General features: G+C 56.4%; 1 protein-coding gene across 1 annotated transcript; it reads left to right on the top strand.

Moving 5' to 3' along the window:
• Positions 1 to 77: 77 nt before the first annotated feature.
• ACACB (acetyl-CoA carboxylase beta) lies at positions 78 to 26,366 on the top strand. Its single transcript, XM_051785474.1, has 53 exons — positions 78 to 426; positions 1,127 to 1,539; positions 2,888 to 3,020; positions 3,455 to 3,593; positions 3,832 to 3,941; positions 4,113 to 4,194; positions 4,647 to 4,745; positions 5,036 to 5,145; positions 5,397 to 5,507; positions 5,673 to 5,882; positions 6,223 to 6,393; positions 6,652 to 6,813; positions 7,011 to 7,174; positions 7,802 to 7,952; positions 8,033 to 8,136; positions 8,831 to 8,912; positions 9,486 to 9,635; positions 9,716 to 9,862; positions 10,013 to 10,147; positions 10,627 to 10,773; positions 10,880 to 11,068; positions 11,432 to 11,532; positions 11,615 to 11,703; positions 11,802 to 11,926; positions 12,381 to 12,494; positions 12,577 to 12,690; positions 13,068 to 13,157; positions 13,259 to 13,377; positions 13,619 to 13,756; positions 14,188 to 14,287; positions 14,379 to 14,486; positions 14,666 to 14,722; positions 15,309 to 15,350; positions 15,442 to 15,657; positions 15,743 to 15,898; positions 16,215 to 16,418; positions 16,910 to 17,065; positions 17,602 to 17,724; positions 18,007 to 18,276; positions 18,582 to 18,679; positions 18,844 to 18,964; positions 19,148 to 19,258; positions 19,770 to 19,913; positions 19,998 to 20,118; positions 20,283 to 20,379; positions 20,555 to 20,651; positions 20,894 to 21,029; positions 21,343 to 21,520; positions 21,998 to 22,110; positions 22,648 to 22,802; positions 23,017 to 23,187; positions 23,796 to 23,932; positions 24,062 to 26,366. The coding sequence occupies exons 2-53, from the start codon at positions 1,136 to 1,138 to the stop codon at positions 24,186 to 24,188; spliced, it is 7,128 nt and encodes a 2,375-aa protein (XP_051641434.1). The 5' UTR covers positions 78 to 426; positions 1,127 to 1,135; the 3' UTR covers positions 24,189 to 26,366.
• The last annotated feature ends 140 nt before the right edge of the window (positions 26,367 to 26,506 follow it).

Raw genomic sequence — 26,506 nt, 5'->3', positions numbered from 1 at the left:
GGGAGGCTCTGGTTCTTCAGTGGGTGGAAGGGGAGTCCCTGCTCCTCTCGGGGAGATAAACACAGGAGCTTGTCCTTTTCCCTGTCCCCATGACCAGGCACAGGGCCAGGGTACCTTTGTCCCCCAAGGATCGGGTGTCCTGGGCCCTCCCTCCCTCTTTCCACCCTCATCTCCAGCAGAAGTTTTCCAGACACGTTAGCGGGGAAATATTTGTGCTTGACGTGACTGTCACGTGTGAGACACCACTGGAACACCCCGGGGGGGGCCTGGGCCGTGCTTCCCCGGCGGAGTGGCCCTGGCAGCGGGTGGGATTCAGCCTGGGCGGGACAGATGGACACAGGGAGTGATCACTGAGAGCAGCGTGACCGGGAGAGCAGCTGGAATTGTCCATGTCGGTGTGAGGGGACGCGCGGGTCGGCACCGATGGTGAGTGACCTTTCTCGGGGCTGAGGGGGCCGTGGTGGTTTTCACTCCCTGCCATCCCCAGTTTGATGGGGATGATCGACCCGACTTGTGGAGATTTGTGGGTTCCATTAAGGCCCCCCCATCTCTGAGGGGCCAGGCTGGGGGTGGTGGGGTGGCCTTGCTACCCTCCTGAGGGTGCTGCCAGTGGCTGGGGGGTGGGAGGCCATGTCAGCCCCTCAGAGTGGGGCTGCACCTCCATTGCCCCCTCACAGCTCCTCCTGCTCCAGTGGGTGCCCCCTTCATCCCTCACAGCTCCCCCTGCTCCTGTGCCCCTGTAGTCCCATCACAGTTCCCCCTGCTCTGGTGCCCCTATCACCCCTCACAGCTCCTGCTCCTGTGCCCCCATTATCCCCTTACAGCTTCTACTGCTCTGGTGCCCTCATCATCCCCTCACAGAGCTGCTCCTGTGCCCCCATTGCCCCCTCACAGCTTCCCCTGCTCTGGTGCCCCCATTGCCCCCTCACAGCTTCCCCTGCTCTGAGCAGGAAAAACAGCTCTGGCTGAGCCTGTGGTCACCCTGGTAATGCCTGGCTTGGTACTGTGGGGGCTGTGGGGTGGGGAGGAATGGGGAAGGGGCCGTTGTGTTTGGGGGGTTACTGCCATGACTCCAGCTGATGAGGGGCTTGGGTTCTCCATGACTGAGGTTCTCCCCCTCTCCCAGGGCTGGTGAATGCTACTGGTTGCCCTTCTCCTGCTGCTTTTGGTGCTGCTCATTGGGGCCACAATGGCCAACCTTCCATGCAAGGTGGAGGAGAAGCTGGAGAAGACCCCGGAGCAGCCTTCCGCAGCTAAGCCTCCATCCCAAGTTAGCCCCCTGGACCCCCACCCACCGCCAAGGGCCACCAAAGCCGTGGCCGGGGAGCAGGAGCAGCTGGCCGTGTACAATCCCGCTGCCCTGCGCCGCCCGTCCCTCGCCAAGTTTGTGCTGGGCTCCTTTGATGACAATTCCGATGATGAGGTGATGACCACGGCCTTCAGGGTGGGCCGGCGGCGCAGCAGCCTGGCTGGGGTGGGGGGCACCATCCCCGAGTCCCCCGCTATGACCACCTCGCTGGAGCCTCCCAGGGGCATCAGGTACGGTGCTGGGGCTGGGAATGCAGCGGGATGGCTAGGCTGGAGATGGTGGATGCATTTCTCAGGGAACCTAGTACTAAAATTGGAGTGCACAAGCTTCTTGAGTCCCCCAAGTCAATGTTCCCCTTCAACTCCCTTTGGGGCAGAACCCCAGGGAGAGCCAGCGTCCCCAAGCGCTGTGTGACAGCAGCACCATGTGCATGAGCGTGGCAACGACCAGGGCAGGAGGTGCTTCCCCAAAATCACTGTTTTGGATATCAAACAGGATGGAAGGGCCCCAGTCCTGCTGCCAGGGTCACTTTGCTTCTGCTATGGGGCGATGCTAAGACACTCCTGGTATTGTATGTGGGGAAATACATCCCTGCAGGACTGGAGTATGTGGGATGCTCCTGTGCTGTTCCTGCAAGTCTATGAAAGTAGCTCTTTGGTGTTTTGTGATGAATTGATGAGAACTAGATGAGCTTTGGGCAAATTCACAGTGACTTTTCCCGGTACTGTCAGGGCTGTGGGGCAGCTCTCTGCTGGTCTGCACCAGTCAGCTCCCATGGGAGCGCAGCTGAGGGCCAGCAGGAACAACTGGAAACCAAGTTCTGCTGCCCAGCTCCTCTGGCTGCTCTGCTTGGGTTAAAAATAACACCTCTTTGGCTGTGGGGACGTGTTATGACACTACAGCCTGGCAGTGACTCTTGCTGTGCTGGGTTTAGGGTGGGCTCACAGAGCTGCCAGCGCTATCCCTTCTGCTTCTCTGTGCTTCTACATACAAGGAATGTCCTTATGTCCTGCCTGAGTCATGTTATAGACAGGGTTGTGGTTTTCAGGAGGGGATGGGCTTTGTGGTGGGTTTGGGGCTGAGGGAGGGCAGATAAACCTGGCACTGTCCGGTGGGGTGCTCCAGCTACTCAGAAAATACCCTGAGTGCAGGCAGAGACTGGGACATTTGCCAACATCCCAGAAGGGTTTGCATGTATCCTCTTAAAATAAATGTACCAAGTGCTACTTGTACAAAATCTGCTTGTCTGAGGGGGTTCCGGGGGTGGTCCTCCCTCCTTTGTTTATTTATAGCTCACTTATGGAATAACAGCGAAATATCTGGCTGAGCTATGAGGGGGGATGTGAACCTGCTTCAGAATTAGAAGTTGCTTAAAACTCTGGGCAGAGCCATGGGAAGGCCCAAGCCTGGCTGCACCCCTCAGACGCTGGGTGCTTGTGCCATGGGGTTTGGAACATGCCCTGTTCGGCCTAGAGACATGGCTGTGGGCTCGCTGGGGTGGCTGTGGGCTCATTGGAGTGGCTGTGGACACACTGGGGTGGCTATGGGGTCAGTAACAGCCATCACATCCCACCGCAGGCCCAGCATGTCCGGGACACACCTGCCGAAGCCGGGCCATGAGCACAGGAAGATGGATCTGCAGCGGGACTTCTCCGTCGCCTCCCCGGCAGAGTTCGTCACCCGCTTTGGGGGCAACCGTGTCATTGAGAAGGTCTGTCCCCACACACCCCTGCCTGGAACTGGGGGGGAGGTCACTGCTTTTCACAGGGACACCCTTGAGCACTGCCCAAGAGTCCCATGTCCATTGGGCTCAAACTGATGGCAGCCCAGGGCAACCCAAAGCTGTTCATCGCCCAGCTTCTCATGGGCTGGGAGAGGGAACACCACACAAAGGCTTTGGCTGGTGGGCACAAACGATGGCTGAAGTCCCATCCTTGGTTATCCCCCAAACATAGAGATGCTGCTGAGGAGCCTCCTGCTCTGCCAGGATGTACTGTCAGGAAGTGCCTGGTTAACACATCCACCCTACTTTGCCCCACATCCATCGCTTGTCCCCTTGCTGCCATCCCTGGAGGCCATACTCCCTGTCCTGCACCCCAGCAGCAAGGAGAAGGTCCACCCTGCCACTCCCTGTCCCATCCCCAGGTCCTCATTGCCAACAATGGCATCGCTGCCGTGAAGTGCATGCGCTCCATCCGCCGCTGGGCATACGAGATGTTCCGGAACGAGCGCACCATCCGCTTCGTGGTCATGGTCACCCCTGAGGACCTCAAGGCTAATGCAGGTAATTCCTGGAAGCATCCCAGGAGGGAAGTTCCCTGCCTGGGGCTGAGTGGGGGCAGCTCTTTCCTGCCTGGGATGTGAGGGATCTGCATAGCCCAGGGTCACAGACTTTCCTCCCGTGCAGTCAAATTTGGGAGGAAATAATTTTCCTCCCCTCCAGCCTCGCCGGGGTGGAGGATTTGAGGGGGAGGTGCAGCTCGTGGGACTGGCTCCCAGCACCCCCACATGCTGTCTTGCAGAGTACATCAAGATGGCAGATCACTATGTGCCCGTCCCCGGTGGGACCAACAACAACAACTACGCCAACGTGGAGCTGATTGTGGACATTTCCAAACGGATCCCAGTCCAGGTAGTGGCCACTCATGTGTCTCCCACTTCTTTGCCAAGGGAAGCTGCTGGGCAGAGGGGCCACCCCAAAATGGGTGATGTCCCTGTGTGCCAAGGAGCTGGGCACAGCGTGTGGCCAATGGGAGATCCAGCACAGGGGTAATGCTCCCAATGCTCCTTCTCTGTGTGCCAGGCGGTGTGGGCTGGCTGGGGACATGCCTCGGAAAACCACAAGCTGCCAGAACTCCTGCAGAAAAATGGGATAGCTTTCCTAGGTAAGGTCTCACTGCTTCCCTGTCCTGGAGGGAGCAGCAGGTGTTGGGTTCTTGCTCCCAGGGACACTGCACTGGGAATGCCCCTTTGGTGCCTCTGGCATGCCCACCCTGCAGAGTGGCAGACCCCAGGCTGGTTTCCTGCAACGTTCCCAGGAATCCCACTGTTTTCTGAGCTTTCCCTGTAATTCTCGAGCAGTGTTCATGGAGGAATGTTAGGTGGGAGTAAACCTCATGGGATTCCCAGCCAGGGTCAACCTGGGCTCCCCTTGGAGAAGGGTTGAGCTCCATCCTGAACTGGGCAGTGGGTCTGGGGGTGTTTCCCATGCCTCCACTCCTTGCAGGAGGGCTGGTGGTGCTGACTCAGTGGGGAGCAGCTCCCTGCAGCCTCCATATGACGGGAATGGGCCTATAGGGTTGGACTGACCCCCTCACCCCTTCCCTCCTCTCTGAAGGTCCCCCCAGTGATGCCATGTGGGCACTGGGGGACAAAGTCGCCTCCACCATCGTGGCTCAGACGCTGGATATCCCTACACTGCCATGGAGTGGGAGTGGTAAGAGCCCCTCACAGCCCCCACATCCTCCCTGCTCCCTCACTCCCTCTCCCTGCCTTTCTTTGCCCCCTGAACAAACACCAAGGTTGGAGTCCCTGGCCTGGCTGGCTGCAGGTATTGGGGACCCCACTGCAGCTGTTGGTTTGGGCAGAGTGGTTTCTGGAGATGGGATGCATGGAAATGGGAAATGGTGTGTGCCAATGCAGAATCCCCAGCATTCTGGGCACAGCCAGGATGCCCCATCAGCTGTGCCACCCTGGGGGTGACCATAGCTCTGGTCATGCCTACAGGTCTGATGGCCCAGTGGTCTGAGGAGGATGAGAAGCATCAGCAGATGATCAGCATCCCCCTGGAGACATACGCACAGGGCTGCGTGAAGGACCTGGAGGAAGGCCTGGAGGTAACACTGAGCCCATGGGCAGCTGGTTGTCTCTTGCCCACCATGATTTCTCCTCAGAGCCTGCCTGCCCTGGCCCTTGTGGCCTCCAGCACATGTGACAGTGACACAAGGCTGTGGCAGCAGCAGTTTGTCACTGCATGGCAGTGGCTTGGTGCAATCCTGCTCAGGGATGTATGGAGCTGTGTGGGCTGTTGGGGTGGTGGTTTGGGGTCCAAAGCGCTGTGGTCACTCCAGCCCTTGTCCCTCCTCAGGTGGCCATGAGGATCGGCTACCCACTGATGATCAAGGCAGCAGAAGGTGGTGGGGGCAAAGGCATCCGAAAAGTGGAGGCAGCAGAGGAATTTGGTGCCTGTTTCCGTCAGGTAAGAGGTGCCCACAACCCTCATCCCTGTCCCCATCCCACCCTGGGGCACACAGCAGGTCCTGCTCCCACCCTGGGCATCTCCCACTTTCTGCCTGAACTCTGCCTCCCTCCTGGGGTGAATTTTGGGGGGTGATGGCAGAGCACAACCCTCTCCCCGCTGCAGGTGCAGGCGGAGGCGCCTGGCTCGCCCATTTTCCTGATGCAGCTGGCGCAGCACGCGCGGCACCTGGAGGTGCAGGTGCTGGCCGACGAGTATGGCAATGCCATCTCCCTCTTCGGCCGCGACTGCTCCATCCAGCGCCGGCACCAGAAGATCATCGAGGAGGCACCGGCCACCATCGCAGCCCCTGCTGTCACCAAGGTCATGGAGAAGGTGGGCGGCCTGGTCTTGGGGCAGCATGAGCTTTTAGTGGGAAACTGAGTGGTCTGGTTCTTGCTGGGTTTATTGGGGTTTTAAGGAAGGGAAGGACTCCTGAGCCCAGCAGGGACTCCCTGTCCAGGGTGGTCAGGCACTGTAACAGGCTTCCCAGGGCAGTGGTCACAGGCCTAAGCCTGACATAGTTCAGGGAGCATTTGGACTCTCAAGCACAGGTTGGGATTTTTGGGGTGTCCTATGCACGGCCAGTGGCTGGGTCAATGATCCCTGTGGGTCCCTTCCAAGCCAGGGTCTCCCCTGATTCCCTGATCCCTGCGGGGTCTCCCCTGTCCCGCAGTGTGCCGTCCGCCTGGCCCAGATGGTGGGGTACGTGAGCGCGGGCACCGTGGAGTACCTGTACAGCGAGGACGGGAGCTTCCACTTCCTGGAGCTGAACCCGCGCCTGCAGGTGGAGCACCCGTGCACGGAGATGGTGGCGGATGTGAACCTCCCAGCGGCTCAGCTGCAGGTATCTGCACACACGGGGAAATCCAAGGTGTGTTAGAGGATTTAGTGATTTAGAGAGGAGTGCTGGGCTGGAGCCTGGCACAGGAAACCTGTCCCATATATCAGGATGGAAGGCACAAGTGGAAGTGACGTAGCATCCCTCTTTCTCCTATGGCATTTTCTGGGAACTTTGCTTTCAAATCACCTATTGATGTCTCCCAGTGTTAATTTTGATGCTGAAGTCTTGCTCTGGCAGCTCAAGCCCTTGTTCCTCACACAGATCGCGATGGGCGTTCCCTTGCACAGGATAAAAGACATCCGGGTGCTGTACGGGGAGAGCCCCTGGGGGGACACCCCCATCAGCTTCCATAGCCCCACCAACCCCCCCATGCCCAGAGGCCACGTCATTGCTGCCCGGATCACCAGCGAGAACCCCGAGGAGGTGAGCTGGGGTCGGGGCCTCGTGCACCAGCCCCACATGTGGGGACAAGGGGACCCTGCCATTTGTGGGGTTGATCTGGGCATGGTCCTCCCCAGCCGGACAATGTTCACGTGAGTTCCCCATGTGGGTTCCCCATCCCTGTCTCACTGCATGAGTCTCAGTCCTAGTTCCTCCATCCCTGCTCTCTCTTGGCTCAGGGTTTCAAGCCCAGCTCAGGGACGGTGCAGGAGCTGAACTTCCGCAGCAGCAAGAACGTCTGGGGGTACTTCAGTGTGGCAGCGGCCGGGGGGCTGCACGAGTTCACTGATTCCCAGTTCGGGCACTGCTTCTCCTGGGGAGAGAACCGGGAGGAGGCCATCTCGTGAGTGTGGCAGGATGGGTTGGAGAGGGTGGTGTCCTCAGGAAGAGTCACAATCAGCGCATGAGCTGGAAAAAGTGGCTTTTATCCAAGAGGCCCAGAACAGTGCCACTGTGCTGAGCAGCTGGCTTGTGCTGGCAGGGCTGTCTGGCCAAAGCCAGAGTTTTTAGAACTGTGGTGGTGCTATGGCCCCAGTTTATTAACCTGATCCTCAAGGACACATAGTAGTGATGTCCTGAGCATTGCCGAGTGCCTGGGAACGGCAGTGTCCATTCAGGAATTGAACAACATGTAGCGAGACCGTCTTGAGTGTTTAAGTGTTTTATTAAGAGAATTCTGACTGTGGGCCTGTTTCATCCAGGACTGTTTCATGACCAGGTTGGACAGGACATTGAGCAACCTGATCTTGTGGAAGATGTCCCTGCCCATGGCGGGGGGTAGAATGGGATGATCTTTAAGGTTCCTTCCAACCCAAACCATCCTGTGATTCTATTCTGTGAAGGTGCCCAGGGCTCAGGAGCTCATCACCTCAGGAGCTCGTCATCCCAGTCCCCGTGGCTCCCCTGTTTCCTCTGCTGAAAGCCAAGCACTGTATTCTTGGTCACTAATGGAGGGTTTTGCTCCCCAAAGGAACATGGTGGTTGCCCTGAAGGAGCTGTCTATCCGTGGGGATTTCCGGACCACAGTGGAGTATCTGATTAAGCTGCTGGAGACAGAGAGCTTCCAGAACAACAAGATTCACACAGGCTGGCTGGACCATCTGATCGCTGAGAAAGTGCAGGTGGGGCACATAGGGGTCTCTGGGGTCACCACTCCCCTCCTGGTCTAGGACCCAAACCCTGTTATTTTTGCCCCCCTCAGGCAGAGAAGCCGGACACGATGCTGGGGCTTGTCTGTGGTGCCCTGAATGTGGCGGATGCTGCCTTCAGAACGTGCATGACTGACTTCCTGCACACGCTGGAGAGGTGTGGGGTGGGGGCTGCCCGGAGGGGGGCACAGGGAGTGAATCTCATGGAATGGTTTGGGTTGGAAGTGGCCTTAAAGACAATCTAGTTCCCATCTCCCTGCCATGGGCAGGGACATCTTCCACTAGACCAGGTTGCTCCGAGCCCTGCCCAACCTGGTCTGGAACACTTCCAGGGATGGGGCAGCCACAGTGGAGACCTGAGTGTTGCTCTCCTGGACCGTCTTCCTTCCATTTTTGCTGCAAAAGCTTTGCACGTCTAGTGGCAGTAGCCCTGTGAGAGCCAGGGACGAGGATCTGCTGTGACTCACAGCTCTGGCTCCTTCACTATCACTCTGTTTGGAGAGCGGAAAAGATTTCCTGAGGCTGGGAAAACAGCTTTCAAGGGAAAGTGGCTTGGCTGATGCAGCTTGCTTTTGTTTTTGAATATCAAGGTTATTCCTCTGGCCTTGGAGGGTGCCCAGGGCTCTCCCACACACCTTATCTGAGTGTTTTCCTAGTGCTTGGCCTCCCTCCAGATCCGTTTGTACATAGTGCTCATGTGGGTCATTTAAAGCTGACACTTGTCCCCTCCAGTCACTGTTGTTCCCTCCCATAGCCAGCTGGGAGCTTACATGCCCCAACAGCACCACTGCATCCCAACGCTTGGAGAGGCAAGGAATGCCGTGGTGCCTGACCCCTCCGCTGTGTTCCAGGGGGCAGGTGCTGCCAGCAGCCTCCCTGCTGAACATTGTCGACGTGGAGCTCATCTACGAGGGTGTGAAGTACATCCTGCAGGTGAGGACAGGGCTGTGCTCCCCCTGAACTGGCCACAGCACTTGCACAGGGACAGGGACCTATTTCTGCCCTCAGGGACAAAGGTCCTTTAAAACAGTGCAGCATAAAAATTGAGGTTAATAACCTCATAACCTTAATAACCTCATTTTAACTAGACAGTTTCATACAGCCTGTTGCCCTAAGTTTATTAAAAGACTTCCTTTTCTTGCTTTTAAACCCAGTTAGTTGAACTTCATGCAAAACTCCCTACTCACAATGAAAGCAGCAGGTGAGCCATGAGTTACACCAGCTCTGGGCTGTGAGTTGAACCAGCTCTGAGCTGTGAGCTAGACTAATTCCAGGCTGTGAATTGTACCAGCTCTGGGCTGTGAGTTAACCCAGCTTTGGGCTGTGAGTTAAACCAGCTCCTTGGTGCAGCCTGAGGAGGTTGCTGCCTCCGCACAGCCCCATCCTGTGGCACTGGCCCTTGCACGGAGTGCAGAGAGATGCTCCTCACTCTCTGCCACCCCAGCAACCCCCAGCCCGACCCTTGTGGTGTTTTGGGGTTGCACTGAGGGGTCTCCCTGCCCGCAGGTCGCCCGCCAGTCGCTGACGACGTACGTGGTCATCATGAACCACACGCACATCGAGATAGACGTGCACCGGCTCAACGACGGCGGGCTGCTGCTGTCCTACAATGGCTGCAGCTACACCACCTACATGAAGGAGGAGATCGACAGGTACCTCCCTCCTCACAGGGCCCCATCAACCATCCCCGCTGACCCACAGCTGGCTGGTGGCACCTTTCCCTCTCCTTAAGGTACCGGATCACCATCGGCAACAAAACGTGCACCTTCGAGAAGGAGAAGGACCCAACGGTGCTGCGCTCGCCCTCCGCGGGGAAGCTGCTGCAGTACGTGGTGGAAGACGGTGGCCACGTGGACAAGGGGAAGGTTTTTGCAGAAATTGAGGTGAGTTTTGCAGAAAAGCTGGAGGAGCAGCATTCCTGCAGCGCTGGGGGACAGCAAGGGTGGAACCCACCCACGCTGCCGCGATGCTCGTGGGATCTGCAGCCCAGGAGTGCTGCTGTCACGCTTACGGTCTTGCCCCTCCCCGCCCAGGTGATGAAGACCATCATGACGCTGACGGTGAAGGAGGCCGGGCGGGTGCACTACATCAAGCGGCCGGGGGCGCTGCTGGAGGCCGGCTGTGTCATCGCTCGCCTCCAGCTCGATGATCCCAGCAAAGTGAAGCCCGTGAGTCTGTGGGGGCCCTGCCACGCTGCTGTCCCCTCCTGCCTGCTCCCAGCTGGCATCCCGGGAATGCGCCCTGAGGGACAAAGTGGAGAAGCTGCCCTGACTGGGGCGACACGGGGATGTGTCCCCGTGCCTCGGGGGGTCATGCCATGTCCCTTAGCCAGCTGTGCTGGACCTTAAGAACTGCTGCATGTGGATTGCTCTGTTTCAGTGTCCCACACGTGCTTACTCGGTGTGCAGAGGCTCACATGCACTAAAAATGTGCATCTAAAGCACTAAAATCTCCAGGTTTTCTGCACGTTTAGCTTGATGAGGCACTGGCACAGCCATGAACCTGAATGTCAAGTGCTTCCTCTGAATCTAATGCAAAGCAGACTGGAGGGGTTGTGCTGCTTCCTCTGGGGCAGCTGCAGCTCTTGGGGAGGGTCTGTCCCAGGTCAGCAAGGACAGGTCAGGCCACCTCCCTGTGCCCTCTCCAGGCGCAGCTGTTCACAGGGGGGCTCCCAGCCCAGCAGACCCTCCCCATCACTGGCGAGAAGCAGCACCAAGTTCTCCGCAACGTGCTGGACAACCTCACCAACATCATGAATGGGTACTGCCTGCCCGAGCCCTACTTCAAGGCCAAGGTGGGTGCCATGTGCCGGGTGTCCTGCCCTGCTGCCACGTGTTTGCCACAACGGCGAGCCCAGCAGTGCCGGTGGGAGCGGGCAGCACCAGCTTCTGCTCCCACAGGTGAAGGAATGGGTGGCACAGTTGATGGCCACCCTGCGGGACCCCGCCCTGCCCCTCCTGGAGCTGCAGGAGATCATGACGAGCATTTCGGGAAGAATCCCACTGTCTGTGGAGAAGTCCATCCGAAAGGTGATGGCACAGTATGCCAGCAATATCACCTCGGTGCTCTGCCGCTTCCCCAGCCAGCAGGTGAGCGCCACAGGGGCTGCACCCAGCTCTGCCCCACTCCTTTTAACTGGAGCTTCTCCCTGAATTTGTGCTACCAAGATCTTAGGGGTGAGGGAAATATTTGTGTTTCTATGTCTATTTGTTTCTATCTGTGTATTTGTTTCTATCTTTGTATTTGTTTCTATCTGTGTGTTTGTTTCTATCTTTGTATTTGTTTCTATCTGTGTGTTTGTTTTGTGTTTATTTGCCACTTAGCATTTTTCACTTTGGGAGAAAAAGACCAAGGGAAAGGCTCCAGGTGCAGCAGCCCCATCCCCAGGGAAGGGGTGAGCTGGTGGCCTTGTGCCCCTGAGCCACCCCAGAGCCTGTCCCCTCTCCCCACAGATCGCCAACGTGCTGGACACCCATGCGGCCACGCTGCAGAGGAAGGCTGAGCGGGAGGTCTTCTTCATGAACACCCAGAGCTTGGTGCAGCTGGTGCAGAGGTGAGCCCTGTGCTGTCTGTGACCCCCTGGTCCCTCTACCACGGCCACTTCCTTGCAGCACAGTGGGGTTTTTGGTCCCCAGGTACCGCAGTGGCATCCGGGGCTACATGAAGACCGTGGTGCTGGACCTGCTCAGGCGTTACCTGCAAGTAGAGACACAGTTCCAGCATGGTGAGGGCTCAGGGCTTTCTGGGTTAAGGCCTATGGGGCTCTGGGGGGGTGCAGGGCTCTCTGGAGGGCTGCAGGGCTCACCATGCCCTGCCCCACAGCTCACTATGACAAGTGTGTCATCAGCCTGCGGGAGAAGTGTAAACCCGACATGAACCCTGTGCTGGAGAGCATCTTCTCCCACGCCCAGGTGGCCAAGAAGAACATGCTGGTGATCATGTTAATTGTGAGTACAGCCCATGCCTGAGACTCCAGGAGCAAAGGCTAGTGGCAGGGAAGAGCCTGTGTGCTGAGGCAGCTCTGTATCGCTGCAGGATGGCCACAGTTGTCACAGCCCTGTGCTTTCTCCTTGAAATAGACACATGGGAAACAGCTTTTCTGCTCCTATGTTTAATGCATCCCAGGGTTTGGGGTTTGCATTCAAGTGTCCATTCCTACCTCATTATCCCTTTATTTTGTCCCTTTATTTTAATTATCTCCCCTCTGTTGCATGGGTCACTTGGGTCAAAGAGCATCTTGCACTATTTTAGTGCCTTGGGTTTTATACCCATAGCCTCTGTGGGGTTGGGTTTTGGGATGAAGCCATCCCGTGCAGGATGAAGGCATCCCATGTGATGCTGGGGTTTGGGATGAATCCATCCCAGATGCCTGAGCCGAGCTGTGCTGATGTGGCCTTGCAGGACCAGCTGTGTGGCCGTGACCCCACGCTGACAGACGAGCTGACGGCCATCCTGCATGAGCTGACACAGCTCAGCAAGACCGAGCACTCCAAAGTGGCACTGAGGGCCCGGCAGGTCAGTGAGTACCACGTGGTGCCATCCCAACCCTGTCCCCAGCCCTGTACCCCTCACTCCAGCTCCACCTCTCCCCTCACAGGTGCTCATTGCCTCTCACATGCCCTCCTACGAGCTGCGGCACAACCAGGTGGAGTCCATCTTCATCTCTGCCATCGACATGTATGGACACGAGTACTGCCCTGAGAACCTCAAGGTTGGGAATTGTGCATTTTTCATGAGGGAATTCGGGTGGCTTTGGGGAGGGAGTCTGGCTGGTTTAATCTTAAAAATAGCCAAAAAAGCACTCAGAGCCTTGCTGCAGGGGCTGTGTGGAGCAGAGGAGGGGGTGCACTCCAGTGCTGCCAGTCTCCATCCCCTGTTCTGCGCTGCGTTTGGCAGGGAACTGACATGTGGATCTGTGTCTGGCTCTGTCTGTGACCCTATGGTGGGTTGGCTGTCCCAGGGCATCCCAGTTGCCAGTCCTGCTCACCCCTCATTGAGGGACCCCTCTGGAACGTGCCTCCCCCATCCTGTGATGGGGCAAGGTGGTCCCGCTTCATCCTTGCCCTAAATTCTGCTTTCTTCTCCCAGAAACTGATCCTGTCAGAAACTTCCATCTTTGATGTGCTTCCCGTCTTCTTCTACCACACCAACAGGGTGGTGCGCATGGCAGCGCTGGAGGTGAGGGCTGGGGGGCTGCAGGGGGCACGGGGGATCTGGGGATGGCACAGGGGGGTGTGGGGGAAGCAAGGGCATGGTGGTACCTCCTGCATCCCCCTCAGGTGTATGTGCGGCGGGGCTACATCGCCTATGAGCTGAACAGCCTCCAGCACCGGCAGCTCTCGGATGGCACCTGCCTGGTGGAGTTCCAGTTCATGCTGCCCTCCTCCCACCCCAACAGGTACAGGGGTCATGCTCCCCTGGGCATGGCTCTTTTTGCAAAGCTGTCAGGTTTGTACCAGTCCCTCCATGTGAAGCACAGGGACCCTCAGCAGGAGCTGCTCACTGCGCTGTCCCGCTGCTGGGTGGAGCAGAATGAGCTCTCTCCAGGCCAGGGTCCCATGTAGGACCTCCATGGTCCTGGTTGGACCCTGGAGAGGTGCCTCTCCCCATGGCTGATGGCTACCTTGCTCCCCTGGCAGGATGACTGTCCCCATCAGCATCTCCAACCCTGACCTGGCCCGGCACAGCACTGAGCTGTTCATGGACAGTGGCTTTTCCCCCCCAAGCCAGCGGATGGGAGTCATGGTGGCCTTCAGCAGATTTGAGGACTTCACAAGGTGGGGGTGTGGGGACATGCCTGGCTGGTTTTGTGCATTTTGGGTGCCACTGTCGTTGTTGGAGAGCAAAACAGGGTGGAAGAGCTGCAGCTGGGCAGTGCCTGAGGCAGCTCCAGTTCCCATCACAGCTGGAGGCTGGGTCTTCTCAGTAGGACAGTTACCTGGTGGGGACATGATGTGGCTTTTGGGGACATGTGGGACCTGGCTAAAGCTCACATGGCCCAGGTTAAACATCTCTGCTCATTACACAGCAGCGCTCAGAGCTGTGTTTCATGAGCTGTGGGTTTGCCATGGGCTGGCGGAGCTGGCACACACCCTGGACTGTTGTGCTGGTACCTGTATCCCTGCCAAGTGGGCACCTGGTGCTGTCCTCTCAGGCAGGGGTGGGCACAATGTGCTGTCTGGTCACCCCATCCCTGCTGTTTGGGCAGGAACTTCGATGAAGTGATCTCCTGCTTTGCCAACTCTCCGTCGGAGAGCGGGCTCATCAGCGAGGCACAAGCCACCATCTATGAAGAGGAGGATGCCAAGGTGGGCACAGTGCTACTGCTGACCCCCCCAGGTGGTGCTGGTCTGGCAGTGGTGCTGCTAGTTGGGGTTGACTGGTGGATTTTGTTGCCAGAACATCCGAGAGGAGCCGATCCACATCCTCAACATCGCGCTTTGCTCAGCAGACCACGTGGAAGATGAGAAGCTGGTGCCCATCTTCAGGGCCTTTGCCCAGTCCAAGGTCTGTCACTGGGGCTGGACCCCCTTTCTGCAGAGCCTTCAAGCTGGGGCACTGTACCCCATGGTACTCCCTCATCTCCACATGGGGGTCACCAAAATGCTATAGCTTGGGTTTTGTTTTCTCCTTTGTTGGAGATGCTTGTGCTCCTGTGACTGGTAGAATCTTCTGTTTCTGTGTAGAAAAATATCCTCGTGGACTGTGGTCTCCGGAGAATCACATTCCTCATTGCCCAGCAGGTGAGTGCAACTGAGCCTCCAACATCTCTAAATACCTTATACAGCACTGAGGGATGGATGAACCCATTGTGCATCAGGAGCTGAGAATTAATTAATGAGTGATTCAATAGGTGATTTATCTCCTGTGTCAGCCTTTATGTAGCTCATATCTCCAGTAACGTGGTTCCTGCAGGGCCACTACATAGCTTTAAGCTGCCTTTAAAAGGCATCATAGAATCATTATAAAGTCACAGAGTGGTTTGTGTTGGAAAGGACCTTAATGCACATCCCATTCCACCCCCATGCTATGGGCAGGGATACCTTCCACTATCCCACGTTGCTCCAAGCCCCATCCAGCCTGGCCTTGAACACGTCCAGGGATGGGGCAGCCAGAGCTTCTCGTCAGGGCAACCTGTGCCAGGGTCTGCCCACCCTCACAGGGAAGAATTTCTTTCTAAAGTCTAATCCAATTAATTCCTCCTAGCCCTTTTCCCTTTGGGGAGTGAAGCCTGCAAGGTTTTTCCCTTTTAATGAATCCACTGAAAATCAGAGCAATCCTCTGCATGCTGGGACTATTCATGTTGTCCTCTCTCTCCCTTTTTTCTAGAGAGAATTCCCAAAGTTTTTCACGTTCAGAGCCAGGGATGAGGTAAGAGTGGGTGGGAGCAGAGCCCCAGTGGTGCTGGCTCACCACCGGCTCAGTGCTGGCTCACCACGGGCTCACGGCTGTGCCGGGGCAGTTTGCAGAGGATCGGATCTACCGGCACCTGGAGCCGGCGCTCGCCTTCCAGCTGGAGCTGAGCCGCATGCGCAACTTCGACCTGACGGCCATTCCCTGCGCCAACCACAAGATGCACCTGTACCTGGGGGCTGCCAAGGTGCGGGCGGGCGCCGAGACCACCGACTACCGCTTCTTCATCCGCGCCATTGTGCGCCACTCCGACCTCATCACCAAGGCAAGGCGGTGCCGGGTGTCCCTGGTGGGCATGTTTCGGGTGCAGGGGTGGTCTGGGCACCACTGAGCTGCCCGGGCCACCACAGGAGGCCTCCTTCGAGTACCTGCAGAACGAGGGTGAGCGGCTGCTCCTGGAGGCCATGGATGAGCTGGAGGTGGCCTTCAACAACACCATCGTCCGCACCGACTGCAACCACATCTTCCTCAACTTCGTCCCGAACGTCATCATGGACCCCTCCAAGGTGTGTTCCTCAGGATTCTGCTTCCTGCTATTTACGTGTTGCTGATCTGCAGACGGAGGTTCTGTCACCCCTGTGCTCAGTACCACTGCAGGGATGGGCAGCCAACCCACAGCTGTTTTCCTCCCCCCAGCAGAGAGGCTGGATGTCAGTACCAGGCTGTGGGGATGGGGAAGAGGGAAGGGGCTCTCCAAAGCAAATTCAAAATGGCTGTTTGGGGTTGAGGTGCAACAGGGCTGTTCCAGCCCTGGCATTGTGCACTTGCGGGCAGTGCTGTCCTTGGAGCCACCAACCCATCCGTGTGCCATCCCATGCCCAGATCGAGGAGTCGGTGCGCTCCATGGTGATGCGCTACGGCAGCCGCCTCTGGAAGCTGCGGGTCCTGCAGGCTGAGGTGAAGATCAACATCCGCCTGACACCCACTGCCACCGCCATCCCCATCCGCCTCTTCCTGACCAACGAGTCCGGGTACTACCTGGATATCAGCCTCTACAAGGAAGTGAGGGACCCCAGCACTGGCAATGTGAGTAACCACAGCTCCAGCTGCAAGAACCCAGCCATGACTGCCTGAGCACTGCTGGCTATGGCAGAGCTCTGGGGGGCTTCTGCAAAACTCCTTGTGCATCTGCAATGCTGGTCTGTCCAGAGCCCCCAGACTTCCAACGGCATTCCCAGGGCTGATCTGGTTTCACTCCCCTCTGTCTGCATCCAGTTGAGTTCCCCATGGTCATACTTTGCTCCAGAATGTTCTGAGCTCCATCCAGTTGGACTCCTTGCGGTGATGCTGGTGCATGGTCAGACAGTTTTGGGTCTGGGAGGTGAAGGTTATGGTGTCACTGGTACTTGCAGCACAGCAGTGTGACACTGACCCCTGAATAGCAAAGAGTGGGGGTGGAAAATCATGCTTGGGACACAGGCACAAGCACCTTGGCCTGGCAGAGCTCAGGAGTGCTCCAGCAGAAGACTCACCATGACACTGGGAGAAGGCAGCCAACACTCTGCCCTTCTCCTCAGATCATGTTCCAGTCATATGGAGACAAGCAGGGGCCACAGCATGGAATGCTCATCAACACCCCCTACGTCACCAAGGACCTGCTCCAGGCCAAGCGGTTCCAGGCACAGTCCTTGGGCACCACCTACGTGTATGACTTCCCAGAGATGATCAGGCAGGTGAGTCTGGCTGAGCAGAAAGAGCTCTGAATTATTGCATTTGTTCTTCGACCTCACCCTTCCTAAATATTCCCATCTGGGGAAAAGGCCCCTCTCCCCTGACCTAGACAATGAGAAAAGGAAAAGAGCCCAAACCGCAACATTTTTGGTTATATGAAATATTTCTAAACCAATTCCTAGTTCTTGGAATTCCTGGCTCTCCCTGCCTGTGGCGAGGGTTGGAACTAGATGGTCTTCAAGGTCTCCTCCAAACCCAAGCGATTCAAGGATTTGATGATTCTTGCAACTTGCTGTGGTTGCACTCATGGAGGATGTGAACCAGGAGGCCCCATGCAAGGAGGGCTGCAGCACTGGGGGCCTCTGACACAGAGTTTTGCTCCTCCCAGTTCCAGTCACCCCTCTGACACAGAGTTTTGCTCCTCCCAGTCCCAGACACCCCAGTCCCAGGCTGCTGCAGTAGTGTGTCTGTGCTGGGCAATATCCCAGGAGCTGCCTGGCCCCTGCAGCAGCTCATCCCAAGCACTGTGTCTCTGCAGGCTCTCTTCAAACTGTGGGGCTCCTCAGAACAGTACCCCAAGGACATCCTGACTTACACTGAACTGGTGCTGGACTCACAGGGACACCTCGTGCAGATGAACAGGGTCCCTGGAGGGAATGAGGTAGTGGGGGATGATTTGGGAATGGGGTAGGGGAAGCAGGTGGGAATGGCTGGTGGCTCAGTGTGTTTAAAGCTCAGGAGATGCTCCTCAAGCATCTTGTCTGTTGGTTAATGCACCTGCAGCTCAGCCCCATGTCTCTTGGACATGGCACTCAGTGCTCTGGTCTAGTTGACAAGGTAGTGATCGGTCAAGGTTGGACCCCATGATCTTGGAGGTCTTTTCCAACCTCAATGATTCTGTGATTCTCTGGAGAATTCTGTACCTTGTGCTGTTTCGGGGCAGGTGGGAATGGTTGCTTTCAAAATGAAGCTGAAGACCCCCGAGTATCCCAAAGGCCGGGACATTGTGCTCATCTGCAACGACATCACATACAAGATCGGCTCCTTCGGGCCCGAGGAGGACCTGGTGTTCCTGAGGGCCTCGGAGCTGGCGCGGGCTGAGGGAATCCCCCGCGTCTACATCGCTGCCAACAGCGGCGCCCGCATCGGCTTTGCCGAGGAGATCAAGCAAATGTTCCAGGTGGCCTGGGTGGACCCTGCCGAGCCCTACAAGGTGTGTGGGCACCTCCCCCCCTGCAGCACAGAAAACAACGGAGGGCTTAGCTGGGGAAGGAAGGACCAGGGCTAAATTGGGACATCAAGCTGTGGGATCAGAACGGGGAGTGAGCTCACACCCGCACCCAGCACCACAGGGACGGTTCCTTCAACTCTCCCCAGATAAAGCTCTGTCCAGCCCTGGTCCCTCAGCCACTGGTGATGCTCAGTGGGGGCTCAGGGTGGTTTTGGAGAGGGGCCATGTCCCTCATGAGTGTGTGCATTGGGTGTTCTGCAACTCATCCTCCTGCTCTTCATTTTCAGGGGTTCAGGTATCTGTACCTGACTCCCCAGGACTACACAAGGATCAGCACCATGAACTCGGTGCGCTGTGAACACGTGGAGGAAGGTGGTGAGTCCAGGTGAGCCCTGGTATCCCCTGGGTTGCACAGAGACACCTCAAGCCCTGCCCTATATCCTGCCATGATGCATCTCCCAGCTCCTTGCTCAGCATCCTGACAGACACATTACACAGGTGAGTTCTTCCCTTGCTCCCACCCACACCATTGCTCTGCTTTCCCTGCAGGTATGTCCTCCTGGACATAATCGGGAAGGAAAATGGATTTGGGGTGGAAAACCTGAGAGCTGCAGGCACCATTGCTGGGGAGTCCTCCCGTGCCTACGACGAGATAGTGACCATCAGCATGGTACTGCTGGGGCCCCTCCCCTGCTCCTCCCCTCTCTCCTGCTCACTTTTAAGGTGCCTCTGGAGGGAATAACAGGATGCAACAAGGATCAGATCCCTTCAGAGCATCCTTCTCCAGGTGTTTGTGATCCATCCTACACCCTCTGCCCCCAGTGACCCCACGTATCCTTGTGTGTGTGCCCAGGTGACCTGTCGTGCCATTGGGATTGGCGCCTACCTGGTGAGGCTGGGCCAGCGCGTCATCCAGGTGGAGAACTCCCACATCATCCTCACGGGTGTCACGGCTCTCAATAAGGTACTGAGTCCAGCTGTGTGTCCTCCATGGCACTGTCCCTCACACCGCTCCCTGTGTGGGCTCCTTCCCTGTCCCGTGGGTAAAGGTGACATCTCCCTGCTCATCATCTCATGGGACCTTGTCTGGAGGAGCTGCAGCTGTGCTGGTCTCACTGAGCAGGGAGACCATGTCACCCCACAGCTTTGCAATGTTGTTTTAGGGGCCAGGGCATCATTCCTGGGGCAGGGTGGGATGGATGAGCTGCCTCAGGGACTGTTGGGCTCCAGCCCCAGGGGCAGGACCCATCTCTGGGCAAAATCACGCTGGTTTGAGCTGATTTCAAACCTGCTGCACTAAACCTGTGCACGGAAGCAGGATCCCTTCACTTTAACATCAGCCTGTACAGAGGGGGAAATTCAGCCTCAGACCAGAAGCAACGTGTCTGTGCAGAGGTGTGGATTAACAAACAGAGCAAGGGAGCAGCTCCTATGGTGGCAGAGCCCCATCTGTTTCTGTTGGTAACTCTGTGCAGGTGTTGGGCCGGGAGGTTTACACCTCCAATAACCAGCTGGGAGGAGTGCAGATCATGCACAACAACGGCGTTTCCCACGTCACCGTCCCAGATGACTTTGAGGGGGTCTACACAATCCTGCAGTGGCTCTCCTACATACCCAAGGTAGGAGGGTGCTGCAGGGTGGTGACGTGGGGGATGTTACCCCATGACTGGCTGGTGACCTGCCCTTTGGGGTCTCCCTTGCAGGATAACCAGAGCCCTGTGCCCGTCACTGCCATAAGTGACCCTGTTGAAAGAGAAATTGATTTTATCCCTTCCAAAGTCCCCTACGACCCCAGGTGGATGCTGGCAGGGAGACCCCATCCAAGTAAGTGAGGACAGCCCAAGACCTTTGCAGCACTGCTCCCAGAAATAGCTTGCAGGTGCACTCCCCCTGTCCTGGTGCAGAAGGTGTTCTTTTCCATGGGTTGTGCACAGGGAGCCCTTCAGTGCTCACCCTTGCACCATTCCATGTTTTCCTGTGCTCCACAGGTCTCAAGGGGGTCTGGCAGAGTGGCTTCTTCGACCAGGGCAGTTTCATGGAGATCATGAAGCCGTGGGCTCAGACAGTTGTGGTTGGCAGAGCGAGGTACTGCGGGGAGCAGGGGATGGAGCCTGGGGCAGGGAACCTGAATGTGTAGCCAAGCACACTAGAGCCCTGGCACTGCTCTTGGGATGGTGGAGGGGGAGCAGCTCTGTGGTGGGCCTGGGGTGCAGCATGGAGGGGAAGTGGCCTCTGCTGAGACCACCCTGCCTTGCTGCAGGCTGGGGGGTCTCCCTGTGGGTGTCATCGCTGTTGAGACCCGCACTGTGGAGGTGACGATCCCTGCGGACCCCGCCAACCTGGACTCAGAGGCAAAGGTGTGTGGGGAGACCTTAGTGAGGCCAAGCAGCACCTGAGAGGAGGCTGGAGGGGAGAGCAGGGAAAAAGCTTAGTGGAATTCTTTGGCATGTCTGGATTTTTCTTAATTCTGGTGAAATCAAGGGTGCTCGGTCAGTTTGTATCCTTTCAGCTATTTCACACCACGTGCTGCTGACCTACAGCGTGGTGTGCTGGGAAGAACTGGCACATTCTCAGAGCTGCTGCTCACTGTCTTTTCCAGATAATCCAGCAGGCTGGGCAGGTCTGGTTCCCAGACTCTGCCTTTAAAACAGCCCAGGCCATTCGGGATTTCAACCGGGAGCACCTCCCGCTGATGATCTTTGCCAACTGGAGAGGCTTCTCCAGCGGCATGAAAGGTATCCATGCTTGGTATGCCCAGATTCCCATGCTGTGACATACTGCCAGCACCCCTGCCATCCCACGGGGTCCTGGGCTGTCCCAGCCTACCAGGGTTCTGCCTACACCACCCTGGGATATGGGATATGGGATTGGGCTGGGGCATCGCAGGATCCAAGTCCCAGGGGTTGGCAGCTCCCTGCTGGGCTGGTTTTGGGGAGCTTGTTTGTATCTCCGATAGAGAAGGTGGCTTTGGGCAGCTAGAGGAGGCCGGGGCAGTGGCCTGGCCATGGCAGTGGTGTCACCCAGCCACTGAGTCCCTTTGGCTCTCAGACATGTACGACCAAATGCTGAAGTTCGGCGCCCTGATCGTGGACAGCCTGCGGGATTTCAGGCAGCCTGTGCTGGTCTACATCCCCCCTCACGCAGAGCTGAGGGGGGGCTCCTGGGTGGTCATCGACCCCACCATCAACCCCCTGCACGTGGAGCTCTACGCTGACAAGGAGAGCAGGTCAGCACCCCAAACACGTGGGTGTCCCCCACAGCCCCTGTGCAGGGAAGGGAGAGCTGGGGAATGGGGGCTGCAGAGCCACAGTCCCCTGGCAGGGACCTTCTGCCACTTGAGATATCTGGTTTTAACCCTTTCAAAGCCATCAGTGACAAGTTCCAAGGTTCTTGCAGAGTAGCGTGGCAGGTGTCATAGAATAATGGAAAGGTTTGGGATATCCCCAAGGTGTCTCCTTGGAATATCCTCCTGCCTCCAGCAAAGGCTGTGGGCGAGTAAAACAGTTCTGCAGTCAGGAGGCCTTTTCTCTAACCTGCGTGTTGGAGTGAGCTGTGAGTAGCAGGGTAGACAAGAATCCCACACTGGAAGCAAAATCCTTTTAGGTTTTCTCTCCCTAATACTCAGAAAAGAGAGCTGCCTCTCTTTTCCCAGGATTTATTCTCTATGAAGAGCAGTCCCTGCTTTACCAAACTTTCCTTCCAGGGGAGGCATTTTGGAGCCTGGAGGAACAGTGGAGATTAAGTTTAGGAAGAAGGATTTGGTGAAGACCATGAGAAGGATTGATACAGTCTATGCCAAGCTTGTTGAGCAGCTGGGTAAGGGGAGGGGATTTCGGGGCATTGGTGGTGGTAAATTAAAATATGAGGCTTAAGCACTATGATGGCAACCACCAGGAAATCCTTTAGTGTTCCTCTGGGAAAATTCTTCATGGCTTTTCTGATACCATGCCTACCAAGAGGCTATGGTGGTACTTTAGAACACCTGTATCACCTAGGGCTGGGGCTGAGGTCTTCTCCCATGCTTTGAGATGAAGAATGGCAATGGCCATGCTGAATTGTACCTAATGCATTGGGTGGTCCTTGCCCCCATGTCCCTCCATCCTGCCACAACATAGTCCCACAGAGTCCTGCAAATGCCACCTCCCTTCTCTTGTGGCAGACACCAAATATGGTGTGACCCCTTCGTGGCCACAGCCTCTGTGGCTGGGCTCTGGTGTAACTGTGCCAAAGCAAAGGGACACGGCACCCCGTTTCCCAGTGGGAGTGACTGATGTGGCAGCACAGAGGGACCACAGATCCCGCGGTGCCTGTGGATCCCACCGCTGGGACTGCTCAGCACAGTGTGTCCCCCAGGCAACCCCGAGCTGTCGGAGGCGCAGCGCAAGGAGCTGGACAAGCAGCTGAGGGCGAGGGAGGAGCTGCTCCTGCCCGTGTACCACCAGGTGGCCGTGCGCTTCGCCGACCTGCACGACACCCCGGGCCGCATGCAGGAGAAGGGAGTCATCACGGTGAGCTGGGAGGACACCAGGCCAGGGGAAGGGCTCGGGGCAGGGATTTCTGCGGTAGCGGCACAAAGGCAGGAGGCAAATCCCCTGCCGAGGGGCTGCAGCTCCCTGCACTGCAGACTGTTCCTGCCCCTTGCCCTCGATCCGGAGCTATGGGCGAGCACATCGGCTCCTCCTCCTCCTGCAAAGGCAAACCCGGCTGTGCCTGTTCCTGCAGGACATCCTGGAGTGGAGGAATGCCCGCTCCTTCCTCTACTGGCGGCTGCGGCGGCTGCTGCTGGAGCAGGGGGTGAAAGCGGAGGTGCTGAAGGCCAACAGTGAGCTCAGCCACATCCACATTCAGTCCATGCTGCGGCGCTGGTTCATGGAGACGGAGGGAGCTGAAAAGGTACCTCCCGCCCCAACCTCCTGAGACACCCTCTGGGCGTCCCAAGGGCTCTCACCTTGCTCTCCCATCACTCAGATATTTTGGTGGTGCCTCCTTGAAGGTTTAAATATATAAAGGGAATGTGTCCGGGTGGGCAGCAGAGCAGCCCTAAGGCTGGGGATGTCTCTCCAAATTAAGTGACCCCAGCTGGGTGCTGGTGCTCAGCAATAGCAAGGTGGTCCCCAAATAAACACTTTTTACCATGGCAGGGCTTCCCAGGGCAGATGGGAGACTTGGGTTCTTTGCATTTGAGCTGCTTTCAAATGACACACACGTGTCGCTGTGCCAGTCCTGTTCTTGCTGAGCCAGGAAGTGATGACATGCAAAGGAAACGTCTTTTACCTTAACTTTTGGCATTTTAAACAGTTTGCAAAGGTTTCATGAATTTCAGTTTCCAGACTGAACCTTTTACCCCATGACTGGAACATGGGAGTGGGGGATTGTGCCATGCCATATGTGCAGGACTGGGAAGGAAATGCCCATTGCCTGGTTTTGAGGCCACAGGAGGAAGGAGGGGCTCAGGCTGTGCAGGCAGCAGGACCCCCTGCCCACTGTGCTGCTCTCCACAGGGCTACCTCTGGGACAACAACCAGGTGGTGGTGGAGTGGCTGGAGAAGCACATGCAGGAGGATGACAGCACCCAGTCAGTCATCAGGGAGAACATCAAGCACCTGAGGAGGGATTACATCCTCAAACACATCCGCAGGTGAGGGGCCACGGGAGCCGGGATGAGGAGGCTGATGCTGATCCCTGGGATGGGAACAGCAGGGGGTGCAGAGAAGGTGGTTCTTCCTTCAGCCTCCCAGCCAGCTGCCCTCTCCCATCTGCCTTGCAGCTTGCTCCAGGCCAACCCTGAGCTGACCATGGACTGCATGGTGCAGATGGCCCAGCACATCACCGGTCCCCAGAAGGCCCAGGTGGCCCATCTCCTGTCCACGGTGGACACAGATGACCCCTCCTGAGCCAGGGCTGGCAATGCCCAGGGCAATCCCCATGGGCCAGGAGGGGCACCAGGACATGGCCTCACCTCCCCTCATGGCTCCTCAGCCCTGGAACTGAAGCCTTGGACTCTTCCTCAGGTGCCTAAATAAAGGACGCCAGTGTTTGTATGTTAAGCCATGGAGATGGTCTTGCCATCCATGCAGAGGCCACTCTGGCACAGGGGTGTTCACCAGAGGGGCAACTTGGCAGAAGATAAACTTGTCCCAAGCCAAGCCTGGAGTCTGGACCTGGTGCAGAAGTTGGTTTTAATAAGAATCTAAGATCCTTTACTGTGTTTTAGTTGCAAAGCCTGGCCCTGATCTTTAAAACAAACACCAGGTCAGACACATGTTATGAGACTGGACAGAGCTGGAGGTTCAAACCTACTGGTCCAGAGGCCACAGGGAGCAGGACAAAGGAGCTGCCCAGGCACCAACACAAGGAAATGAACATCCTGTGAGCAGCAGCCTCAACTGATGGTTTAGAAACTGGGAGGAGCAACTTGTCTTGTCTTTCCCCTTGTTGGAGGGCAAAGAGTAGATGAGACTGCGAGTAGCTGATGGCCAGAAACATCCTAAGTGAGCTCATCCGGGAGCTGTTGCAGTGGGAATGTGAAAGGATCCACCACTGACTGAACCAACTGTTCCTCTCACATTTCATGTCCTTTCTGGCTCCTGTGGAGGATGGAGAAGAGAGAGGACACAGCTCCAGGTGCTCCTGCCCCAGTGACCTGGTTCCTCCTCTGAAGCACAGGAGGGTAGAAGAGCTCACGGGGTGACTTGTCACCTGCCTGGACCTGTACCTTGCTTCTCAGGTGGCCTTTAATCATCTTGGTCATGGAGAGGACATTTGAACACGTGCTTTCCAGTGCCTCTGGCTGTGTCATTTCACCAGCACAGGGTTATCTTTGGCTCACAAAGGAGGAGCAGGATGGTGGTGGAAGATGGGACACATTGTTAAGAGCAGTTCTGGTATTGTGGAGTGAAGGTGGACAGCTCCCTGGTCATGCCTGGGCTGGGGGTCCCCCGGGATCTATGGGAGGTCTCCCTGTCCTGGGGTGGGAGTAGGAATGACCTTGTGAGACACTTCCTGGTTTGAAAGGTGTCACTGCTGATCCTCATACGCAGGAGCCAAACCAAGGGCAATAAAGTGGGCTCAGCTCCAGGGAAGGATTCCTGACCTCTGTGTCTTCTGTCCTTGTACAAACGTGGTGGATCTGAGCAGGGGCTGGTGCCTCTGGCCCCTTCCTGTGGCACAGGACCTGTTTGGGTGTGGAGCAGCTCTGAGCATCCCTCCTGCCAGCCCCTGCCCCCACACCAGAGCTTGTTCAGGGATTTGGCTACAGAAGGTGTGAGGAACAGGGTGCACCAAATACCTGTAAACTCCTGCTCTCCTGGAGGATTTGAGCCAAGGATACACCTATAGAACCATGTCTGCAAAGGGAATGAATCCTGGGAAAGCCCAGCATGGCAAGGGCTCCCTGCCACCAGAGCAGTTATCACCCAGCACATCCAGTGACCCTGGCTTAGTGCTAAGAAATATTTATTTAAAAAACACAGACATCATAGATGACACCAGTCACAGCAAATGATCATCAATCACATTGTCCTTGAGCAATAAATTATGACGTGGAGCATCCTGCCCTTGGGAAGAGGTTTCCACGGATGGATGTGCTGGGAGGATACAGGCACAGTTGTTTTCTATCCCCTGATCTTCACAGAAGGGACTTTCAAGAAAAAAGATGCCCACTGGGTCACTCCAGCATCCCGCACCCTCCAGGTTTAATCCATGGGTGGGGGTGGGAGAGAGGAGCCTGTGAGCACCTGGATATGACTCTGGAAAATTCTATTAATGCACAGGAACAGACAAAACCTGACATATAAATATCACTGTGGTCACAGAGGTATAAGTGGACTAAATGCTAAATCCCAACTTACTTTCAGATGTTTCATCACATTTTTGCAGTATATGTTATCAAGAACAAAGCAGGGTTTGAAAGTTTTTTAAAAAGCTACATTAGATTCAGTTTTTCTTTGTTAATTAGGAAAGACAGAGTATTATGAATGGTACAGTGACAATATTTGGTCTCTGAATTTTTTTAAAAAAGGAGTTTCACAGTATCAAAAGTGCTTATTAAAGTAATGTAGTGTAAAGACTGATGAGTTGGTTGTATTTTTGATGCTGAATAATTTAGTGGCTGTAAACCAGGGTACTGCAGCATTATAAAACTTGAACAGTGCTCAATAATTTCTTTTCTCTTCATGACAATAAATATAAATAAATTTACAAATAGTAATAC

Source organism: Manacus candei, unplaced genomic scaffold, assembly GCF_025592945.1.
Source record: "Manacus candei isolate 608988 ecotype Guabito, Panama unplaced genomic scaffold, ASM2559294v1 h1tg000020l, whole genome shotgun sequence".
Taxonomy (NCBI): domain Eukaryota; kingdom Metazoa; phylum Chordata; class Aves; order Passeriformes; family Pipridae; genus Manacus; species Manacus candei.
Note: the sequence above shows the minus strand (reverse complement) of the source record. Positions and strands in the feature narration are given on the sequence as shown.

Excerpts from the sequence above, each read along its gene's own strand:
- ACACB (XM_051785474.1), top strand. The coding sequence starts at position 1,136 with ATGCTACTGGTTGCCCTTCTCCTGCTGCTTTTGGTGCTGCTCATTGGG. Across the intron at positions 4,746-5,035 it reads ACTGCCATGGAGTGGGAGTG|GTCTGATGGCCCAGTGGTCT; the intron begins GTAAGAGCCCCT and ends TCATGCCTACAG. Across the intron at positions 19,259-19,769 it reads GTGTCACGGCTCTCAATAAG|GTGTTGGGCCGGGAGGTTTA; the intron begins GTACTGAGTCCA and ends AACTCTGTGCAG.